Below are 19,805 nucleotides of genomic sequence, written 5' to 3'. Positions count from 1 at the left end.
CATTAACTGTCCATGGAAGGAACATAAACGTCTAGCATCACCCTCGAAACCTTTACAAATTTAATCGATTGTGCTTAAACGTCATTTTTAAAATAATTTTCGTACTCATTGCAGCACCATGTAGAAAATATGATTTTCTAACACCCTCTGCTATACGGACCAAAGCAAAAAAGAGCTATAATTAATAGATGAACTGACGAAACTAACTACACAAAAAGGCAGGCGTCTTCACTGACGAGCTACTAGCTAATTTCCAACACTGTTAAATTTAGCGAGTTAACTCAGTGCACAGTCCTTATTGTGTCGCCTTTTCGATCGGCTGCTCATAGGCTCGGTTGAAAATTTACATATATATACATATACAGTCTAGAATAATGTTAAACAAGTAACTTGTATGTGCAATCTTATAAATGAGCCCCTGTGAAGAGTGTACGTTTAGAATGACTACAAAAGGGGATTATTCCCTCTGCGTGCCTGTAGGTAGACAGCCTTTGTCACTCTGACCACGTAATACTGAGTAAAGCTTTTTAGTAGGAAGTTCACAGGACCCTTTTTACATTTACGTTTACGAATTAAATAGCATGGATTATTAAGTTAGTCGCCGCCATCTGGGATAACCCTATTCATTTTCATGACTTATCGGCTCGGCTGAAACGGGGTGGACGAGGGGTTTGCCTTTACATCTGCTTATGTTAATTTACGCTCGGCGTGTGGTCCTATAACGAGTACTATGTGGCTGGGAAATAGAGGTGCGGCAATCAAGGACTTTGAGGCAGAACTGGACTTCTCATAGTTTTTTATTATTAAAATTGCCACTAATATTAATTGCAGTGACATTGAAAGTTTAATACGCATACTAATAACGCGCGCTAAGTTAATAACTTAAAACTATAGATAGTTTTACTGTAAGCTTCAATACAAGCTGTAACTTTTTTGAAGTACTCGTTTGGTATCTTTATCTTGTATAAGCACGATATAACACAGATTATGCTATTACAAATGGCTTATAACGATAAACAACGGTAAGCTACTTATCGCCGTTATCTCAGCGGCTTTGGGCGATCGCAAGGTCGACAATTAGTGGTCAGCTTTCTCGGTATCTGATCGTAGGGCTGATCACTATTCAGCATTCTAATAAAAATCTGTGTTTAAATTGCTTACATTATTACTCACAATACACACTTTTATGGAGTACAAAAAGTTATTCAGTGCACTAGGGTAATCTTTTAGTTAATAATGAATCGCGCAGAGATTTTGAGTTTAGCATTTAATGTATCACGGTTCATAAAGGACTCGTTCTGTTCATCCCGCTGGGGCCGTGCATAGAATTCCTTTAGGCAACAATAGGCCGCAGAAGCCTATTCACCTGCAAAACACCGTAGGCAGCATGAACGGACTCACGGGCGAACGACATTACGTAACATCTCAACAATGGCTGCGGACCTCTCCACAGCAAAACTCTATTCAGTTATCTCAGCAGTATTCAGCGTTACTGGAAAACACTGCATTTTAGGTATCATCATACAGTTTTTTCGATCTCTACATGTATTCTGTATTTCGATCTAATAAAGCATTATAAAACAATTTTCTTTTTTGACAGAGACAATTCATGAGTAAGTTCTACATTAACTTTTGCGAAAACTATTAAGGTGGGCACATTGTAAAAATCCTATTTTAAAATCGATCACATAAGACATTCAAGACTTCTGCTTGTAACACGTTTCAGTTACCTTTTTATCTCAATAATCGTAAGTCAGAGCATTTAAGATACGTAAGTAATACTTTTATTATAATTCTATTGTTCTGTGGCTAGATCGAAAAGTTATCAAAAGCGCAAGAGCAAATAGTTGCTTACTTACCTGTAGGACCCAGCCTGAGCGGCCGCTGTGAGCGCCGCTAGCATGAGGACGGCATTAGCGATTGACTGCCACATCGCTAACGAGAGCTAATTGCTTAGGCCCGATGTCGTTTCGTCGTGTTTCCGTCGTGGTGCACACAGGAGAACAATGGAACTAAAGGATAGCAGGAGCCAGTACGACAGCCGTTCGTACACTGGCCAGGAGGGGGGACAATGAGAGTGGGATTAACGTGGCCGGTTGTTCGTTTTTAATGCTGTGCACGGCCAAAGGATTGACTATAAAAGTTTCTTCTAATAGAGTATGCTACAGGCCATACACCTCGTATGTCTCAATAATTTACCCTCTTGATGGCAGCAGGGCTTGCAGCGATCGTGGTATGCCTTCAACAGAGAACGAACATTTCGTTGACATCAATACAAAAATTAAGGATACGACACGGAAAGTTAGAATACAAATATCATGGATGAGAGCGAACAATAGAGCTAACAAATAGACCAGCCAAACATGCATACGCAGAATGAAACAGACGTCTTGACAAATCTATCTTATATGTCATAAATATATAAAATATGCAGGTATACTGTGCGGTTTAAAAAGAAATGTTCTCAAATTGACAAGCGATATATATATATATATATATAATGTAGCTCACTATAGAAATTCACCACGTCGAATATATTGATTCCACTAATGTTCCGACACGCTCGTGCTCGCACATATGAAACTACCCATAAATACGGATTCATAAAAAAAAAAACAGGAATGACGTGTACCTACTCATAATCTATAGTCAGAAGCAACTAGGAAGCAACAGCTGGAGTTTATTTTGCTTTTAGCCTCTGTGAACGCTGTATACTGCGGTTGTTACTGAGACGCTTTTCAAACCACTTCTTAGAAAGAAATAAAAGTTATACTTGACAATCGACGTTACGCAGAACTTTTCTGTTAGGAGCGTGTCTTAAGATGTTTTTGCTCACGTTCCATACAAAGTGAGCCGTAGCCATAGTTCAATGGCGCCTTATATTATACATGTTATGCGATAACTGTCGTCTACAATTTATCTTTGAAAAGTATATTGAAAGCAAATGAAAAGAAGCATGTTAACTTACATCATTCAGAAACTAAGTCTACGTTTGTTCTAGTAGCATCTGCACACCGCAGTCAACAAGCGGTAAGTGCTGGCATTGATTGACATGGTTCGGTGCTCTTTTTTCAAAGCCAACAGGTACACGTGTCTCCTTGAACCTGAGAACTCCTTGAACCCAGACTGGTCACACTTACCAAGACACACATAGTTGCTAAAGAGGTCGGCTGTGGCCGACATCCTGATGGACGATCAAGATGGATAATGCCGATTGGTACTATGCAGACCCCCTCCCCCGTGTACTCTATCATGACATTGGTGATGATAGCGAAGCTGAATCCTCTACAAGAGAGTTCATTTTGCCTGGCCGATACCGTTTCATGCAAACACCGTCGCTCTGTTTAATACGGGTGCTTAGAACTAGACATGACAATTGATTACATATTGTGTAAATCCTGTGGTCATTTCGAACTTGTCAGGACGTTATCGTCCTTCAGAATGGTTCCTATTACTGTTATGATTTGTTGGCGCCAGTCCCATGTGTGATTGGTTCTATGCGAGGCACAAGCGGGCTTATCTCCATCTTTATTAGTGCCTTCAAGCAGTTGGGTCGGTCGTCGAAGCCTGGACGTCAAGAACTAGGTGAAGGCAGTTTGAGGTGATGATTGTGCAAACATCATGAACGTTGCAGAACATCATCTTTGTCAAAGCCTGTCCGTCAGCTCCAATCCGCCATAAAGCCCCACAAAAGTCCGCCAGTGTCATCGTCAATGTTAACATGACAATAATTTGCTTGTGTTTACACACAAATCGCCAGACAAAAGGTTAATTCGTTGAACGAGATTAGAGCAAGAGAAACTCGTTAGCAACACTCGAAAGTTGCCAACAACTTGGCAGTCATCAGACGACATTAGGCACCTCAGCTGTAGTTGGTAGCTAGATATCTTCTTATGCGCTGAACCCCAGAAAAAAATGGCTCGTACAAAGCGAAACAGACCCCCTGTATTACAGTATTTTATGTCATAGAAAAAAAGCCAAATTATATTTTTTCAAAGAAAATTGTGCTTCAAGTATGCATAGGGCACAGCACAGCAATACATATAGCAGCTGAATCCCACCTTATCGACCACTCTACTTTAAACTGCATAAATAAAATAAGATACAAGATTTGCTTTTATTCCTTGCTTGTGACACACAAGCCTGTTATCCAATATCAACTCTCTCCTATCTTCGTAAGCCTTTTTTTTTTTTTTTTTTTTTAAACTTTCAACGTCTACTGCAAAGCTGCAGGTCACTGGCCTGATTGTCAAGTGGATTGTTCTAACCTGTAATGGCCACCCACCCGCACTAATCAGAGCGGTGTTGTGGCCAGAATTTTCCTGATTCAAATTCTGATCAGGGAAATACTTCCTGTATGTAATCGAAATAGTATTTTCCCCAGATAACAATTAAGGCTTTTGCTTGTAGTAATAATCAGCATAAAACAGTCCTAACCGTACTCAGCTGTCAAAGTTGATTCTAATCTGTCACAGGTGCCCTAATTCTACGCTTTACAATTGAACACACGAATCAGAATAAGACAAATGCCGTAGAGCCATACGATAAATCCAATTCGCTCTCTGAAAACCTCGATGTCGACTACGAAGCTCAAATGAAGTTACGTTTACGGAAGTCCGTGGGGCGCATTACAAGAATGGTGTTAACATACAATGGAGGCATACAATCGAACCGCTAAAAAACTAGGTCCTTATCATCAAATATTGAAAAAACAACTGCCGAACAATTGTAACCCTTATTTCATTACTTATTCAAATCCGATTAATATTTAGCACTACAAATGCCGTTCCACCTCTATAAACACATATACAAGCTCCTTATCATAAGCCATTAGTCTTCCAATAATCGGTAACGTGTTGATAAGGTAAAAGTTCGAAGATTCCGTAATAAGTACTTAGCGTGAATGAGGCTAGATTAATAACAGACACCTCTGTACGAAATGCATTATCTTCGCCATTTTACAATCTTTACGTTTATAACATACGTGGCGCTTCGTGAAATACCGATTATATCCTTCCTAGTAAAGTTCTCTCTGTTAGGACAAACATTCGAAATATACGGGTATCCGCAGTTGCTGCTTGGCTTATCGTTCTAAAATATGGGTGATTTAAGTAACGTGGAACGCCTACGCTTCTATGCGCTTTTACATTTTAACTAATCAATTTTTCACAGCGATGCGCCACAAGCTATGCTGAGGTAGCGCCTCGGCAATATAGATCGGTTGTTGATCAGTCCCATCTCTGATTCATTAAATACTAATAATATAACGTTCTTTGAAGTTTAAAATGAAGTTTGTTCCGCGAGTTCACAATTTGCCGGTATTGTTTGTTGGGCTTCAGAACAGTTTGCTGGTTTGCGCGGGCTAACAGCGATATCAATACATGGTCTCGCCTGACAGCGGTTTTACGGAAAAAAGTACATCATCCAATTACGAATTTAAGGACGCGTGACAAACGCACCCAAATGACTGGCTTATAGGATGAATAATATAACGTAACAACGATGCTGTAATATGGACTGAAGCTTTGCTACAGGTGCATTTCGCGACGGCACTTGAGCTTAAGCGCACTCAGTGATTTTCGAAATTGTACGTAGACACACGATTTAAGTAAATAATCGAAATTGCCAACGACAGTTACTGGACGCTTAATTCGATAGAACCTGATAGATTCCAGTTGGGTAGATTTCAATCTCGATCGCGAATTAGACGGTATACCGAAAATACACAAATAGATAGATAGTACAATATTCAACTTGACTCATCTCACGTTGACAGGGTTGTATTGAAGAAGGAAAATTTAAATACTTGCTTTTGTCGCTGTACTATTGTAGATCGATGATTTGTTATCCCGAGCACAAACTTGTTTAACTTACATAAAATGTAAGTTTACAATTTGTTGCCCGACGAAGCTCAGCCCATAGGCTACTGAAATGCCTCGTACTTTAGCGGGTAACTAGCAGACGATAAGTTGTGCTAACACGTGGTTAATTCGAAGTGCGTGTGTCACAACATCATTTTTCATAGAAGTTACAACACCCATTTTTCCAAGACAGTCACTGTGTCGTTCTACAGAGGGTTCCTCGATTAAACGCGTGTTACGATGAGTTAATCGATAGGCACCGTCAGACAAATGCATTTTTAGCACACGAGAATTAACGACCTTTTTGTTCTTTGTCTGCACCACGAGATAACAAAGTTCTGACTGCCGCCATAAGCGTAAAGAACAGAATACGATCTTACATAGATGTAAGCAGAGGAAAAAGGAGGGAGGCCAACCTTTCGATTGCTGTTGCCGGCGAGCATGTTCCCTTCCGTCACGCAATCGTGTCACAGGAAAGAAGGATTTTTGTTTGCACTATAGGTTTTCTCTGGCGGGCCGCGAGTGGCCCACGGGCCTTTAGTATGTTCAAGTTGGCAAGACATGCTCATGGTGTTGTTGAAACGGTACGACTAAATATAGAAATTGAAGCATAGCCGCTTCCAATATCTGGGTATTTGATATCACTACAGGGAGTGCTTCTCAACTATTAACCGGACCAGACTTACTTGGGGTTTATGCTATTTGTTTTGTTATTAAATGTCACGGTTGTTTAATATGCATATCTGGTCGAGACTTCAATGAATTACATGATTATATATGAGAACGATTCATAGTATTATAATCTGGGTAGACGGCAGCATCGATAGTAAACTGGGACTGAAACTAAGTATCAGGCGGTGCCAGTATCCGACGAAGTTTCTAACTTCGTACGGTGAGGTGTTTACTCGTAACAGCCGTAGTGGCGGTCGGTAGTTTTCTACCACAAAAATCTTTTCGGCGTTTAACATACGTCAACGGTCGGTTCAATCATGGCCTGCCTCGAATAGGATTTCGTCTTAACGTATTATTCAAATTCAATAATTATATCTAGCGGCTACAGTTAAATTCTATAGGAACAAATACAAGAAATAGCTGGCGTAAATGGTAGCCACGTCAGATTAGTCCAATCTAATCCATATTATATCTCTGTAATATGCCTATAACCGCTAATTATATTATTATAAAAAAAAAAATATATATATATATATAATAATATAATTAGCGGTTAATAATAATAACTAAAAAAAATATATATATATATTACCGTGGTTCTACTGTACATCGCACGTGATTAGAGTTATGATAGCGGCAAGTGCTCAACATTCAACTGAGTCTGTAGTTGGTTAATGTAAGGTGGGTAAATAGAGAAGCTTCCGGTAAGACTGTGCCAGAAGAGATAATAATGCACCTAAATAGTCGGTACTGTCATTCGCTTGAGAAGGAAAAGGTATCGGCTTTGTTTTGTCGGTGGTTTTCTCGGTTCCATTATTTAGGCCAAAGAAAAAAATACCTTGTCACATTGTTTAAACTGAAATTTTTGCAATTAAAGAATTATCGCATTCAGGCAGACTTAGTAATGAAACTATTGAAAATCCCAAATTGTCTTTACCAAAGATGTTCGAATATTGCCTTATATATAGCCGCCTTAACCAATAATAACTGTAATACCACCACCACCACCACCACCAATAATGTGTAACATAGGTTCCATAAATACATATATATTTTACCAACTAGCTATATTTAGCTTATAAACTGTCTCTCTACACGTTATTTGTTTCACATTACTAAAAGTAGTGTTCTCAATTGAAAAAGTTTACCTATCCGATTCTACGTAACTCACAAGATCATTTCAAATTGCCTATAGTACACACACAGAGCATTAGTTAATATGTCAGTCACTATGCATGACTCTGGTGACCGAGCCGGCATGTGCACGTACATGCCTTACCTTAACTGATCATCAGGGCGTCGCATACGTACCGCGCCAAACAGCGCCATTATTGCTGTAGCGCGACCCTATTAGGGACAAGATCATGCCGTACGACGAACGTAACGGTGACCGCTCAGACAATCATATGGCGTTCGCCGGTAGATTTTCCGCCATGATTCTATACAGAATATACACACGTGCAGTTACAGGCATCGCACCCACTGGATCTATCGGGCTAGCATATCTTGTTGGTACTTTCAATGCTTATTTGATTACATTCTATATATTGGTAGATAAACTGAACTCATAAACGGCCGAGTACTTTGTACCGGTTTCAGAAACTCGTAAATCCAGTCTCAACTTTCCTATACAACATATAACAAACAGGATCGTACGTGCTTATTGGCTCGTTTGGAGCGTTTGTATTGATAATAGGAATTGTTCGTTTCCTTAACTTGAACCTTCCTTAACTTTCGTTTCCACAAATTTGCTATGGGACGATGACGAGATGTAATTATGGAAGCTGCGCTGCCGGGGATGCATACGAATATTGTTGAAAAGGAGGTCAAAATTAGGGATGATTATGTCTGTTATTAGAGAGACTTTTTTTTTCGTTATTAGATATTTTGAGTGTTTTTTTTTTGGCATTTTTATATTTTTCACCGAGAGTTGAGATTTGTAGAATATGACCAGTCCCTTTCAACCCTAATGAAATTCGTTTGCTACATACTGTTTCTTTATTATCATCTGGCTTCATCATTACTTGATCTTATTATAGAATTATGAATCATAATAATAAGAAGAAGACAGCTCTAATTTGTTTGAGATTGACTCTGTTTTTAGGTTTATATTTTCTTTTTTTCCAGCGGCTTGAGTATAATCAAGCTATGTATACGTTAAATGATGGATATCGGCCAACCAACTTTTAATTTCTCCTTGTTGTTCCAGGGGACTCCCATATGCCCACTCGTATAAATCAGATAGCATCACGTTCCGTGAAATGCAACCCAACCCGTCTCTAGGTGGCGCTACTACAAAACGCCCGGCGTCGCTTTGTAACAGCCAAGGCAGACCCTCGATGCTTTCGCACGTGCTGACGAAACACGGTACGCTTGTTCTTTACGTAAACGTACAATAATACAGAAGAAGATTCGAATACGATGCTCTGTGCATTGTTCGCCCTTGTAACAGCGGCAGGTCACACCGTCGTAATTTTATCTAGCTATTGTTCGCGCACAAACAGCAATCAAACTTGCCTGACGCTAGACGTCCAGTACGAAAGATAAACACAACTCTGTACAAAGCAATGACAAACATCGACATCTACAAGTTAAAAAAGCAGCTACTAGTGAGATACATATCTTAAACGCCTGCCGTTACATTTAAGAACGAACGCAATGGCCTAGGATCCTAACAGAGAGAAAAGGAGCACATCGTACAGGCACGCGCGGAACAGCTCACCCACGCGGAGCAACCTGTTTTCCCAATGGTAGCCAATCGCTGGACGTTGCGCTATATCATTTCGGCTATTTAATAAACGTTTCGATCGTACCGCCTTACTTAATGATTACGTCAAACGGCTGGCTCGTCTCAGCACGAAACGAACGGTGTGCCACCTCGTGGGCCTACACCATCTTACAAGCGTTTCTAATTCGGGATCACCTTAAATCTTTGTCGCCTAACAGAACAATCGATTGACGCTTAGTATCTGAGCTGATTCTGGTTACTTTCAAGAGTAGCACCACGGCGAGGTCGATGGTGATTCCGAGGCCGTCCTGAGCTCTCGCCAATGGCGAGACTTGACGCCTGCCTTGCCTTACGCTTAGCATCTGGTCTACAGATTGTGAACTGATGGCGGCTATATAAAATATCATATCGCCTATAACAGCTGCGGAAACGGTGACATATGCCATCGTCACGCAGCGGAAACGTCGGGCACCAGTATCTGTTGCGCGAAAGAGTATGACGATTGGCCACATTGTCTAGCGCCTTGTCCAGAAATAAAAGTTAGTGCGTTTACCGGGCGAAGGGCTGAGACCGCCTAAACGCTGTTGTATTTCGATTGCTGGCTTAGTAAGTGAATAAAGCGTGAAGTGGGTGTGACCTCACGTGATAATCTGAGTTTTCGAGACTGTAGCGGGCTCTTGGAATCTGACTAGTAGTTATTTTTGTAGTCGGTACTAGTTCGTTTTTTGCTGACCCAGTTGGGTCGCAATGTAGCTTGTAAATATCGGCAAAAAGTTGGAGTGAACTACTTCTCATAAAAAATAGAGTGTGCATTGAAGTTTCTATTGACGGACCGGCAAGTACGTTTGCAAGAGAACGCTCTTTGTAAGGGTAGCTGAGTACCACTTGTGATTTATGCATTGTTCACTCTGGTGGCAAGGTATTAAGGTATCAAAAAGAAAATCAAATAAAAAATCTGTAGCTTCTATGAGGTTCCCACTGAGTTTATTTAATACTGCATGTATATAATCCACACGTCAGGTGTAGACGTAACTGGACTCAAGGAACTCGCCCTACGGAATCTTTGCAAGGCGTCAGAGATACGCGGTGATTCCGTTGCAAGACACGTTAGCAATAGCGGCAACACGTCCCGCTTAGTCGCAGATTGCGCGTAGCTCAGCTAAGCCAAACACCAGTGACGTGCGTATGATAAAACAGGCCGACCGCGTCCAAATGACGCTTGGCGTCCGATGTTTCACTTTGAGACAAGACTGCACAGATGCCAGTCCCACAAAAACGGCCGTGAGAGTGGGCCCAAAAAGCACCGTGTGTCCGTGACGTCAGGTTAAATATGTGCCCTTACGTCACAGGCAGAAATGCCTTGTTGGATTGATTTTAAGGACTTTAAACGCGTATGTGAAGTATATTACTCTGAGTCTTTGGAAAAAAATAGTGTGTGTAAATTCAAATGAATAATTACGCTGTGTGTTAAATGAAATAATTCGAAACAGAATAAGGGTCCGCTTCAATGATTCGGCCATTGAACAACAAGGCGCAACAGTTGGTTGTAGCATGAGAGGATCGGCTGGCATACTAACCATGTTAAAAGCTAGAGCGACTACTAAATAATAGAAAATATAGAGATTTCGGAACGGCGTGTCCTAACCGTTAATTGCTGAACGCGTGTACTCGCTTATCATATAATGTAAAAAGGTTGGTGCTCTTTTTTACAACACAACTCGGTACAAGAATCATAGATACTTCATCGTACATCCAAAGTTACTTAGTATAAGTAAGCAATTTATAGTAATTGAGCATATATATTATATTAGACATTGCTGAAGAAACATTGTAGGCGGCGTCATGGCCATCTATATCGGATATTTCGTCACGTTCAACAATACAGCCGGAAAATCGGAAACCCTTTTGAAAGTCAATAAAAGTACAAATCTATGATTAGAGTATATCTTTTGCTATACAATCTGCATGCACTAACCAAGTATCAGAGAGCATTACTTGTAAAGAAATCAGCGCAAACGGTCCACAATGTTATCTGATACGTACCATCAAATAAAAACATTAACAAAATATAGTATCTATTGATCGCTAAGGAGACTCAATAACACCAAGTTCCGACCACTTCGTCTCCATTGTCCGCCTACCTTGTACTTCAAGTAACTTACACAAATGTTGTGATGAACCTTCAATACGCCGGCACTCTGATCTGACGAAACAAAATTATTTCCGCTGTTTTTGTGAACACCTTGCCACATTCAACAATCAACTATTACTCTCCATAATGTTATCCAACGTCACCGACAAATGCGACGTCAATGCAGCCACCCATTCATCCGCAGCTCAATGCGCTGGAGTCTTCAGAGCCGCGTCTGTGGCCACCTTGAAGCTCATTGAAACCATGCACTAAAAAAATCCAGCGAATAAATCAAACGAATCGGTCTCACTTTACCACGATGCACCACAAGAAACTGCACTCTTAGGTGAGTTCGACTGTTGTCTTTGTTGGATAACCGTTCTTTTGTTCTACCTCGAAGCGTGCGCTCAGATTGTCGTTTACTGTTTCGAGCACCCGTTCCAAATGAGCTTCGCACCGATGAAGTTTACGAAGTAAAGGGCACTGCGAGCACTGAAGCCAGCCTAAAACGCCTGTCTTCTCTAGCGGATACCTGAAGATGATCGCCAATCTTCGGATCTTAAGCCATCAGCTCTTGCAGAATCAGAGAGATCTAATAGAAGATCTCGCAGCCCAATATCAGCCCACAAAACGGGACAGCGATCAACGCTTCTCGCGAATCAGCGCGCGCCATGATAACCACAGCGAGGCTAAGTGTATGCTGTGGGAAGGGTAGCGAAAATTTTCAAGGGCTTACTCGATCTAGTAATTCGTCGTCTCTGTATGCTTTCGGTTTGGATACGGTAGGGCATTTGAAGGGGGCCCCTTTGACTTCGTTTTTTCGGGACGTTTTTGATGGTCGTAGAACGCGTGTGATGCCCATGTAGCAATAAGCCTATCGAACCACTAAAAATAGGGGTCCTTAGCGTGGGTCCTTCGACGTATTTCTTCGCCAATCTATTGTTATCTTAAAGAGCAAGCTTTCAACAAAGGTAAGCTCATCAGAATGCTTTGACCAGGCGACTAGGTGAAGATCGATCCGCTCGGAGCGTCCAGAGTCTAAAACTCTGATGGTACTAGGGTTAACAGTCAAATTAGTTCAGTGAAAAACTAGAAGACTTATTTGGTTATCATTGGATAGTAGGTGAGACGTTCTTCTGCCACGCAAACGGTTTGAGGAAAGAAACCGGTAGAACTTTTTAACGTGTATTGCAAAAAGAAAAGTTGGGTTTTTAGGATAGTCGATAAGGTATCGCCCCCTTACGAGAATTGGCAGGCAGCCAGTAAATCAAATGTATAGGATACTGGCGATTCTTAGTCATTGATATGATACGAATATCTATCTGGGACGACTCATACAATAATAATGAGATAGCAACATATGCTCTACTACGCCAACCGTTTCTTAGTGACAGATATATCGAATTAAAAAATGTTCGATTGTTTTTTATAGTATGATTTTTTCAATATCTTTTTTTCTAACTTTTGCTGAACACTATTTAAACAGAAATTGTGTGTTAAAAAATCGATTATAGTTTGAGCTGGGTTCCCGTTATAGTATTATAGGGATATATCTTTAATGACATTCAACCCTATAATTACTTCATTCAAAAAGCTATTATTATTTTTTCTAGAAGTTGAATCTAACTGAAAACGATTTTCATCTATAAAAAAATGGTGCCTTATTCGGGTCGAGCTTCTATCTAGTCAAGAGATTGATCCTGTTTCTTTCTGCACATTAAGCTCTGGATATCGTTGTAGCCGATGCTCAGTTTTGAGTGCTCCATGACTTCCGACTTTGGCGTTCTTCGGACTTTACTGTCAGCCAAACCATGGGGTTTGAATTAAGTGCAGTGCTTTTTCCTACGCTCCATTGATTCACCTCTTGTTTTTTGCCAAATTTACTTAGCGTAAAGTAACTTAGCTTGTCATAACTTATTATTAACACCTTTCTGCACGGTAAATAACAGATCCGTGAAAAATGAACACATGATAAGTGTCTTTAGAAGCTATTACTATGCGTGTTCTATATGCAAAGGTTTTCATCACAATGACGCGGCGAGTATTAATGTAAACAGTATGAAACGAGCCATACATTAAGGAATCCTTAGAACAGGATTCAGTCATTGAACTATGTCCAATAAACGAATCAACGAGCCATTAGTTTCTACCTCATTGAAGTGCATTAATCCGTCAGGGATTGATTTCCTGTAGGTCAGAATGGGCGAAATATTGCCGCTGTTGAACTCGTTCTACCGCTTATTATAACAACAGTAATAGAAAGTAGTTATCCGTGTTTGCCGCAGTGAAATGTCTATTCGATGCATTACTCTTAATGTAACATATTCAAATATTCATTAAACTACTGTCTTTTTCAGCCCTTGCTCTCTGCTAAACAAGGCATTTTGCCTCAACGTGGCGATTACAAGCATGGCAGCTCTATATCATTAAAAGTGAGTGTGGGCCTTCAATCGATACTCTGTCTAATTTCCCAGCGGTTCACACGGTGTGCTGGCACCCCTGCGGCACCCCACACGCCCTCCTAAGTAGAGCTGACGACGGACAATCGGCACTGGTTCTGTCTATTTCCACATGTCTACTCTATTACCATGAGCTCCTGTCAGCCAATTTGTGCCTTTAGCTATGTCAAACCCCGCGTCTGCTTCGACAGGAGCCTTTCGAGAACCGCCTCGGTCTTGCGTGAAGTGCCCGCCATGAGCTGGCCCACACGCCCCACGCCGAGAGAAGGACGGAGAAATACAACACGAAACGTAGGAGAACCATAAGAGAAAAAAGAACGACGGACTGGGAAAGAAAATTGACTAGTACTCATATCTTCTCGTACGCGCCAGAACAAGAAAGCGCAACTAACCTACTTAGACGGCCACGAAAGGCTGCCGGGCCGCATGACCCTGGACAGTATTGAGGTTAAGGCCAATTCGGGTTTTTAAGGTGGTAAAAGCTTATTCTGAGAAAGCCCTGCATTTCGAGCACGATGGCTCGTAGCAGTAGCATTTTGCCTCCAAATCTGACGTGATCATAGACCCAGGTGACGTTTGGAATACAAGTTCCTCGCTCTGAATGAGAGAGAGAGCGTTACTCCTGCTCTTTCTCTGAGCAATCAAAAACAACGTGAGAACAGCATGTGAACAAGAGGAGCAACCAGCACTAATACAGAATGCTACGACAGCCTGTCCTGTCGCCCTCGAAAACCTTGTATCTGATATAGATTCAGTTGAAAGCAATAGAGTTCGAAGGTGGACGCGGGTTGTCCCTTGATTCGTAACTGGTTGTCTACGGTGGTGGTAACTACGACGACAGAAATGGCCGATACTTTTGAGGTACCTATATGAGGCCGCCGACGTTCGGGGCCTGCCGTAAGGATATCGACAATTGACATCGGCAACCACGACAATCTAAAAATGAAGGACGAGTCAAAAGTCTTGTGCAGACGCCCATGGGCGAAGCTATCACGCAGATTCGATTAGAGCGGGACACAAAGAGAGAAACATTAATCGATTCCGAATGCGGTTACTGTGTTCAGGGTGAGAAACCGCTGTTGATCCCTACTCCATCAGTGTCCTTATTACTTTAGTATGATCCCTGCCACGCATTCAGTGCCAAAAATCAAAATACGAAAGAGTGTCCAGGAACCCTTAAATCCCTGCAATCCACCTCGTCCTATACAACTCTCAGCAATTGCTGCTTTTATTGAGGCGTTGTAAACCAACTTCACACTTCAGCATTCAGTCGCACGCACGCTAATGCTGAGGGCTCGTTTACTTTGAGATAGGACACGCGCGTGTTGAACTCTCAACTCTCTGAGAATTGTTGTTTGCGTTTTCTTTCAGGACAGAAAGCTTATATTTATGTGACTTTTGCTTTTTATGATGACCACACTTTCACACGACATAACCAGCGATTACATTAATTATAAGTAAGCGATACAACGCGGGCGGATCGCAGTATAGTATCCCAATATCTGCAGTCTAGAACCTAATCAGGAAACGTGTTCCATACCATAATATCTCCTTTGCTAATCGATTAAAGACAAGACCCGTTTGCTAGTCTTGTCGTTTATAACTTACGAAAAGAAGCGGCCGGTGGCTTGGAGCTCACAAAAGGAAGTACCCAGGATGTGTGAGCATGACCACGAACTGACCTCCCTTCCCTACCTTCTGTGCACTACTGTGAACAGTCAACAAGCCCTCACATTTGATGATAGATTGCATCATCACCGGACCAGTTGGTCTACCGACCGGATCTAGACCGGCCGCTGGGTTAGCAGTTGGTTCACAGGTTACTGACACATCGTAGGGACAAAGACAAAACGATTCAGGTATAGCTGTCGGGTCAGGCACACAACCAAAGATTCGGATAGCACGTAGGTCACCACGAGTCTGATCAAAACATGTGAATGGTCAGAGGCGGTTGATGCTGCTAAGGTCGATAAGGAAAGTTGGCCAGAGGCAACGCAACACACTACGCAAGGCAAGAAGGAACTTCCTAGTAGTAAGTTTGCAAACTCTTCGATCACTTGGTGATAGCTGGGCAGTGGCCACTGGTAGTCAATATCAATAACAACAACAATGCTGCGTGCCTCATTACTACTACTTGGGAATTTCTAGTTAATCATCAGATTGACCAGTATAAAGATGATTTCTGACGGGTGGTTTCGAAGAAATAAACGTTTATTGATTAGGACATGTTAGGTCAAGTTCGAATAGGTTGAGTTCGGTTCTTAGGTGGACTAGGACAAGTTAAGCTGAAAACTTTTGGACAGTGCCCGGAGATCACACGAGGAGCAAAGTTGCTTGGCTAAGAGGAAGGTTAAGAGGAAAAGCGATATGCGAATACTCTTACTGTAACTTCTTGTATTCCTTGCTTATACAGATTCCGATGTGTTAAACAAGAAAAGTGGTTTACAGTAATACCCCTGGGGACTAGTTGTCTTTGAGCTGGGGCTCTCCCACGCAGAAGAAAGTTATCTCTCTTTCACGCCAGTAGTCTTAAAATCTACTAAATCTCCCTGGTAGCATCATCTCCTTCCTTCTCGACACGATGAACTCCAGTGGGCAATCCAACTTCGAAAGAGCTGAGTACCGCCTAAGCGTTCGTATTTCTTCATGGACTATCTGCGGAACGAGTTTCAACTGAGATAAAAGTGAGTGATCAAACGATTCGTTTCGAGTACATCTAACCCAGAACGGAGCATCTTGCATCAGACTAGATTTCAAAGGCGAAACACTTTTTTGGTTCCGTTTCGATTCGTCATAAGGGACTTATATACGCCGGCATCGTGTGGCTGCTCCAGGACCACTTTTCCGTCTTTCAATGGCTGCCAACGAAGGATCAGGATTGAAATCCCGCATTACATCAAACTCAAGGCGCGTCACGTTCCTTTCAGGGAGTCTCGTCTTGTCTTTAGGTCCATCGCAGATCATCTCGCTGAATACTATCCGAAGCCACTGCGTAGGTAGCCATTACTATGACCGCAGGCCTTGGAAGAGCGAGGAAGAGGCATAGCGGACTAGGCTTGTCTTTCCCACTGCATGCGTCCGTTCGTCCTTAGCAGTAATCACGAGGATGAGTAAACTTACTAGAACGACTAGAGTCGGACGCGGCATTTCACACCACCCTGTTTGTCTGTGTGAAGTGAAGGAATGAAGTGCTCATGATGCGCCGACGAGGCTCATGTGAAGCTCGTCCATAGTTCGTGTCTCATGTTGGCCCCCTTCTTGGTTGGTTCTCGCGGGTTACTTTATACTCGTACGGCTTGTAATCTCCCATCAACTGCATCCCAGTGGCGACACGGACTACCTCACATGTGAAATCACACCGGAACTTCATCCTCTAGGGAGCACCAAACGCCAAGATAGGTCAGCATTGCACGGCTCGATTTGTTCTTCTCGTTTGTTATGATGATTCGCGACCGTATCGCGACGATTGGCGAGATCTGGCGTTGCAAAAAAACAACCCCCCGGATCCAAGGCCAAATTCCCCTCTTCCCCCGACAACACTACAACACGTCAGCTGGCAACAGCAGTACATTGACTTCTCTCGTTGTCCCATTGCACCCCCGAACTCTGACTGCCATCCGCATTGTCTGCTCTGACTTCTTTACCGCCAATCGCAACTCCCTTTTATACTTTATTCAATGCTGTTCCTCACCCCTCATATCCCTATGTATATATATGTCTTTCGATTTTCCCTCTCCCTTCTTTTTATCAGCGTCGCTCGTGAGCTGCATCACTCGAACGAGTTTGCCTCAACTAAGTGTACTAGCAATACTACTCAACTGCAAAATGAGGGCCTATATTGCATAATCGTTCATGTATACGATGAACTGTACATGGTATGGTCGTGTGTTTGTATTTGATGCGCAAGTGTGTGAATGCACTTTTGGCCGTAGGCAGCACGCTTCGTCTCCAGACTCATGATAGCGTGATGGCGCAACTGGCACTGTCACGAACGGCCAGCCTTTTAAAATGTTCTATTTCCACTGCGGCGCTCTCATAGTCAAACGATGAACACCACGACGCCAATATCGCTGCTAGCTGTCTTTAAGCCAGCGTCTACTTCGTAGGCTGTGATGGAACTGGCCACCGGACATGAGAGCAAGGCAAGTACAATACCCAGTGGAATTCGGCACGGCGCGCGTTCCTTCATCGACCGTCAAAACCCGCTAGCGGTGTAAAGTCGTACGGTGTGATCCAACTGTGGGAATCAGCTGATGGAGTTGCCGCCGGGCCATCGAGAGTTGTCATTTCAAAACTACGTGGGCTGGACCGGGAAGACGAGCGGGTTTCGGACTCCGTCGCCGACGAATGCTGATCGATGTTTAGATATTGGAATGTGCAGCGATACATCCGACCATTTCGGAGAGGAGGGATTATTTATATGAACTAAGGAGATCAGGAAAGAAGAACAGGGAAAGAAATAAAGCAACAAGTGACTAAATGAGAACTCAACGAACTGACAACAGCCAGATTCCCGCCATATTTCGTGATATTGAAGCCCTCAAACGCTGAGAGAGGACCACAGGATAAAGGACAGAAAAACAAAGAGATAATATTAAGCCATATGTATTTAGGTTGGGAACGCACTGGTTGTATCTAGCAGCCACAAAGTGATATAGAAGGAAAGGAAATCAGAATGTATCAAGTATCTCACGTGCCTAAATACCTCAGAAGTTAACATACGGCAACGTCCAAAGTTAGTGAGCCGATAAGTAATTAGCATAGATTTAAGCGTCGAGCAAAAAAATCAAACTATTCAAGACAAACAAGAAAAAGTCAGTGATGTTGCATTTATATTTTCAAAGAGTACTCAGACCAGTTACGTAAGATATACTTTGCATATAAGGTCGTGTGTGCGCACGTAGATCGGCCTTAAGGTAACCTACCGAGTTGCTCTCAGTAGGTATCCCCTTAATGAACCAGTTGAACAGTAACCTCTGAATACAATTATACAAGAAGATACGGGTTCATTTGTGCGGCTGTATCGGTGTGAATGGGGATGTAAAAAGTAGCCGGCAAGTTTAGGTGTAACGCCTTATATACGGTTATTCAAAGGAACAGTATAACAACGTACAAATAAAACCTTCAGCCGGTGATTTTCTAGAATATCTTGTGATATCGGCTCTTTCGTCTTCGCTATAAGCTATGATATAATACGAAGTCGTTTATACAATATCTAGTGTTCGTGATCACTTTCAATTCATCTACACTCTCGATGTTTACAGTATGTCTAGATACAAGGGAAGTCCACTGCGTGTCTACTTCAGGGTCCCTTGGTCCCGCCTAAACTACATAATAGGACTTTAATATCGTCATCGACTCGAACAAAATCAATGTCCGCACTATGATTTAGTGTGAGAACCCCGAGTGGAGTTAGTCAGCCAGTCAATTGAAGTCGCATCGCACCCCACTCCCTAAAAATCGCTCTGCCGTCTCCTCGACAAGGGGCTCTTTTGCCATTACATTTACAACTCCAACAGCGCGCTTCATACATGGCAGAGCCATATCCGTCTTCTCATTTGCTCTCTGGATCTCTGGTGCCAGGCTACGGTGCAGACTCCGACAAATAGCAAAGAGGTGCCAGGCGAACGATGTATAAGACTGCTGCAAGGCATCGTTACCCTAGTTTCCCTCGATTTCACCCGTTCCCCCAGGCCTTAGTGCTCCCGCTACCTAACAGGACAATGAATAGTAGCAATCCACTACCGGTTCGGAACATATAAGGATATACTGTGTCCACTCGTTCTGAAACTCGGCAGTACTCATGTACTCAGCATCATGTAACACGAAAACGAACAACCTAGGGAAACAGAAAAATTTTATTGCAGTCTGACCGCCTTCGCCTATGATACTTGCAGTTCTTCTCGTGACGAGAACCATTCATTGGCTTATATCGCCTGGACACTCAATAATAC

The 19,805-nt window shown here is 42.3% G+C and overlaps 1 protein-coding gene across 3 annotated transcripts in view; it reads right to left on the bottom strand.

Moving 5' to 3' along the window:
- Positions 1-19,805, bottom strand: part of LOC111269307 (sphingomyelin phosphodiesterase) — a 41,838-nt gene that overhangs the window by 8,892 nt on the left and 13,141 nt on the right. The window contains exons 1-2 of one of the 3 annotated variants that reach the window (XM_022848822.2): positions 11,424-11,805; positions 1,860-2,239 (exon numbers count right to left, since the gene is read on the bottom strand). In XM_022848822.2, coding sequence (XP_022704557.1) covers positions 1,860-1,933 — 74 coding nt within the window. In that variant the 5' untranslated portion in view covers positions 1,934-2,239; positions 11,424-11,805. Of the gene's footprint in view, positions 1-1,859; positions 2,240-5,810; positions 6,229-11,423; positions 11,806-19,805 lie in introns of those variants that run through there. The other 2 variants (XM_086971918.1, XM_086971979.1) reach the window with 2 other exon arrangements.

The sequence above is a fragment of the Varroa jacobsoni genome, unplaced genomic scaffold, assembly GCF_002532875.2.
Source record: "Varroa jacobsoni isolate VJ856 unplaced genomic scaffold, vjacob_1.0 scaffold_15, whole genome shotgun sequence".
Lineage (NCBI taxonomy): Eukaryota > Metazoa > Arthropoda > Arachnida > Mesostigmata > Varroidae > Varroa > Varroa jacobsoni.
Note: the sequence above shows the minus strand (reverse complement) of the source record. Positions and strands in the feature narration are given on the sequence as shown.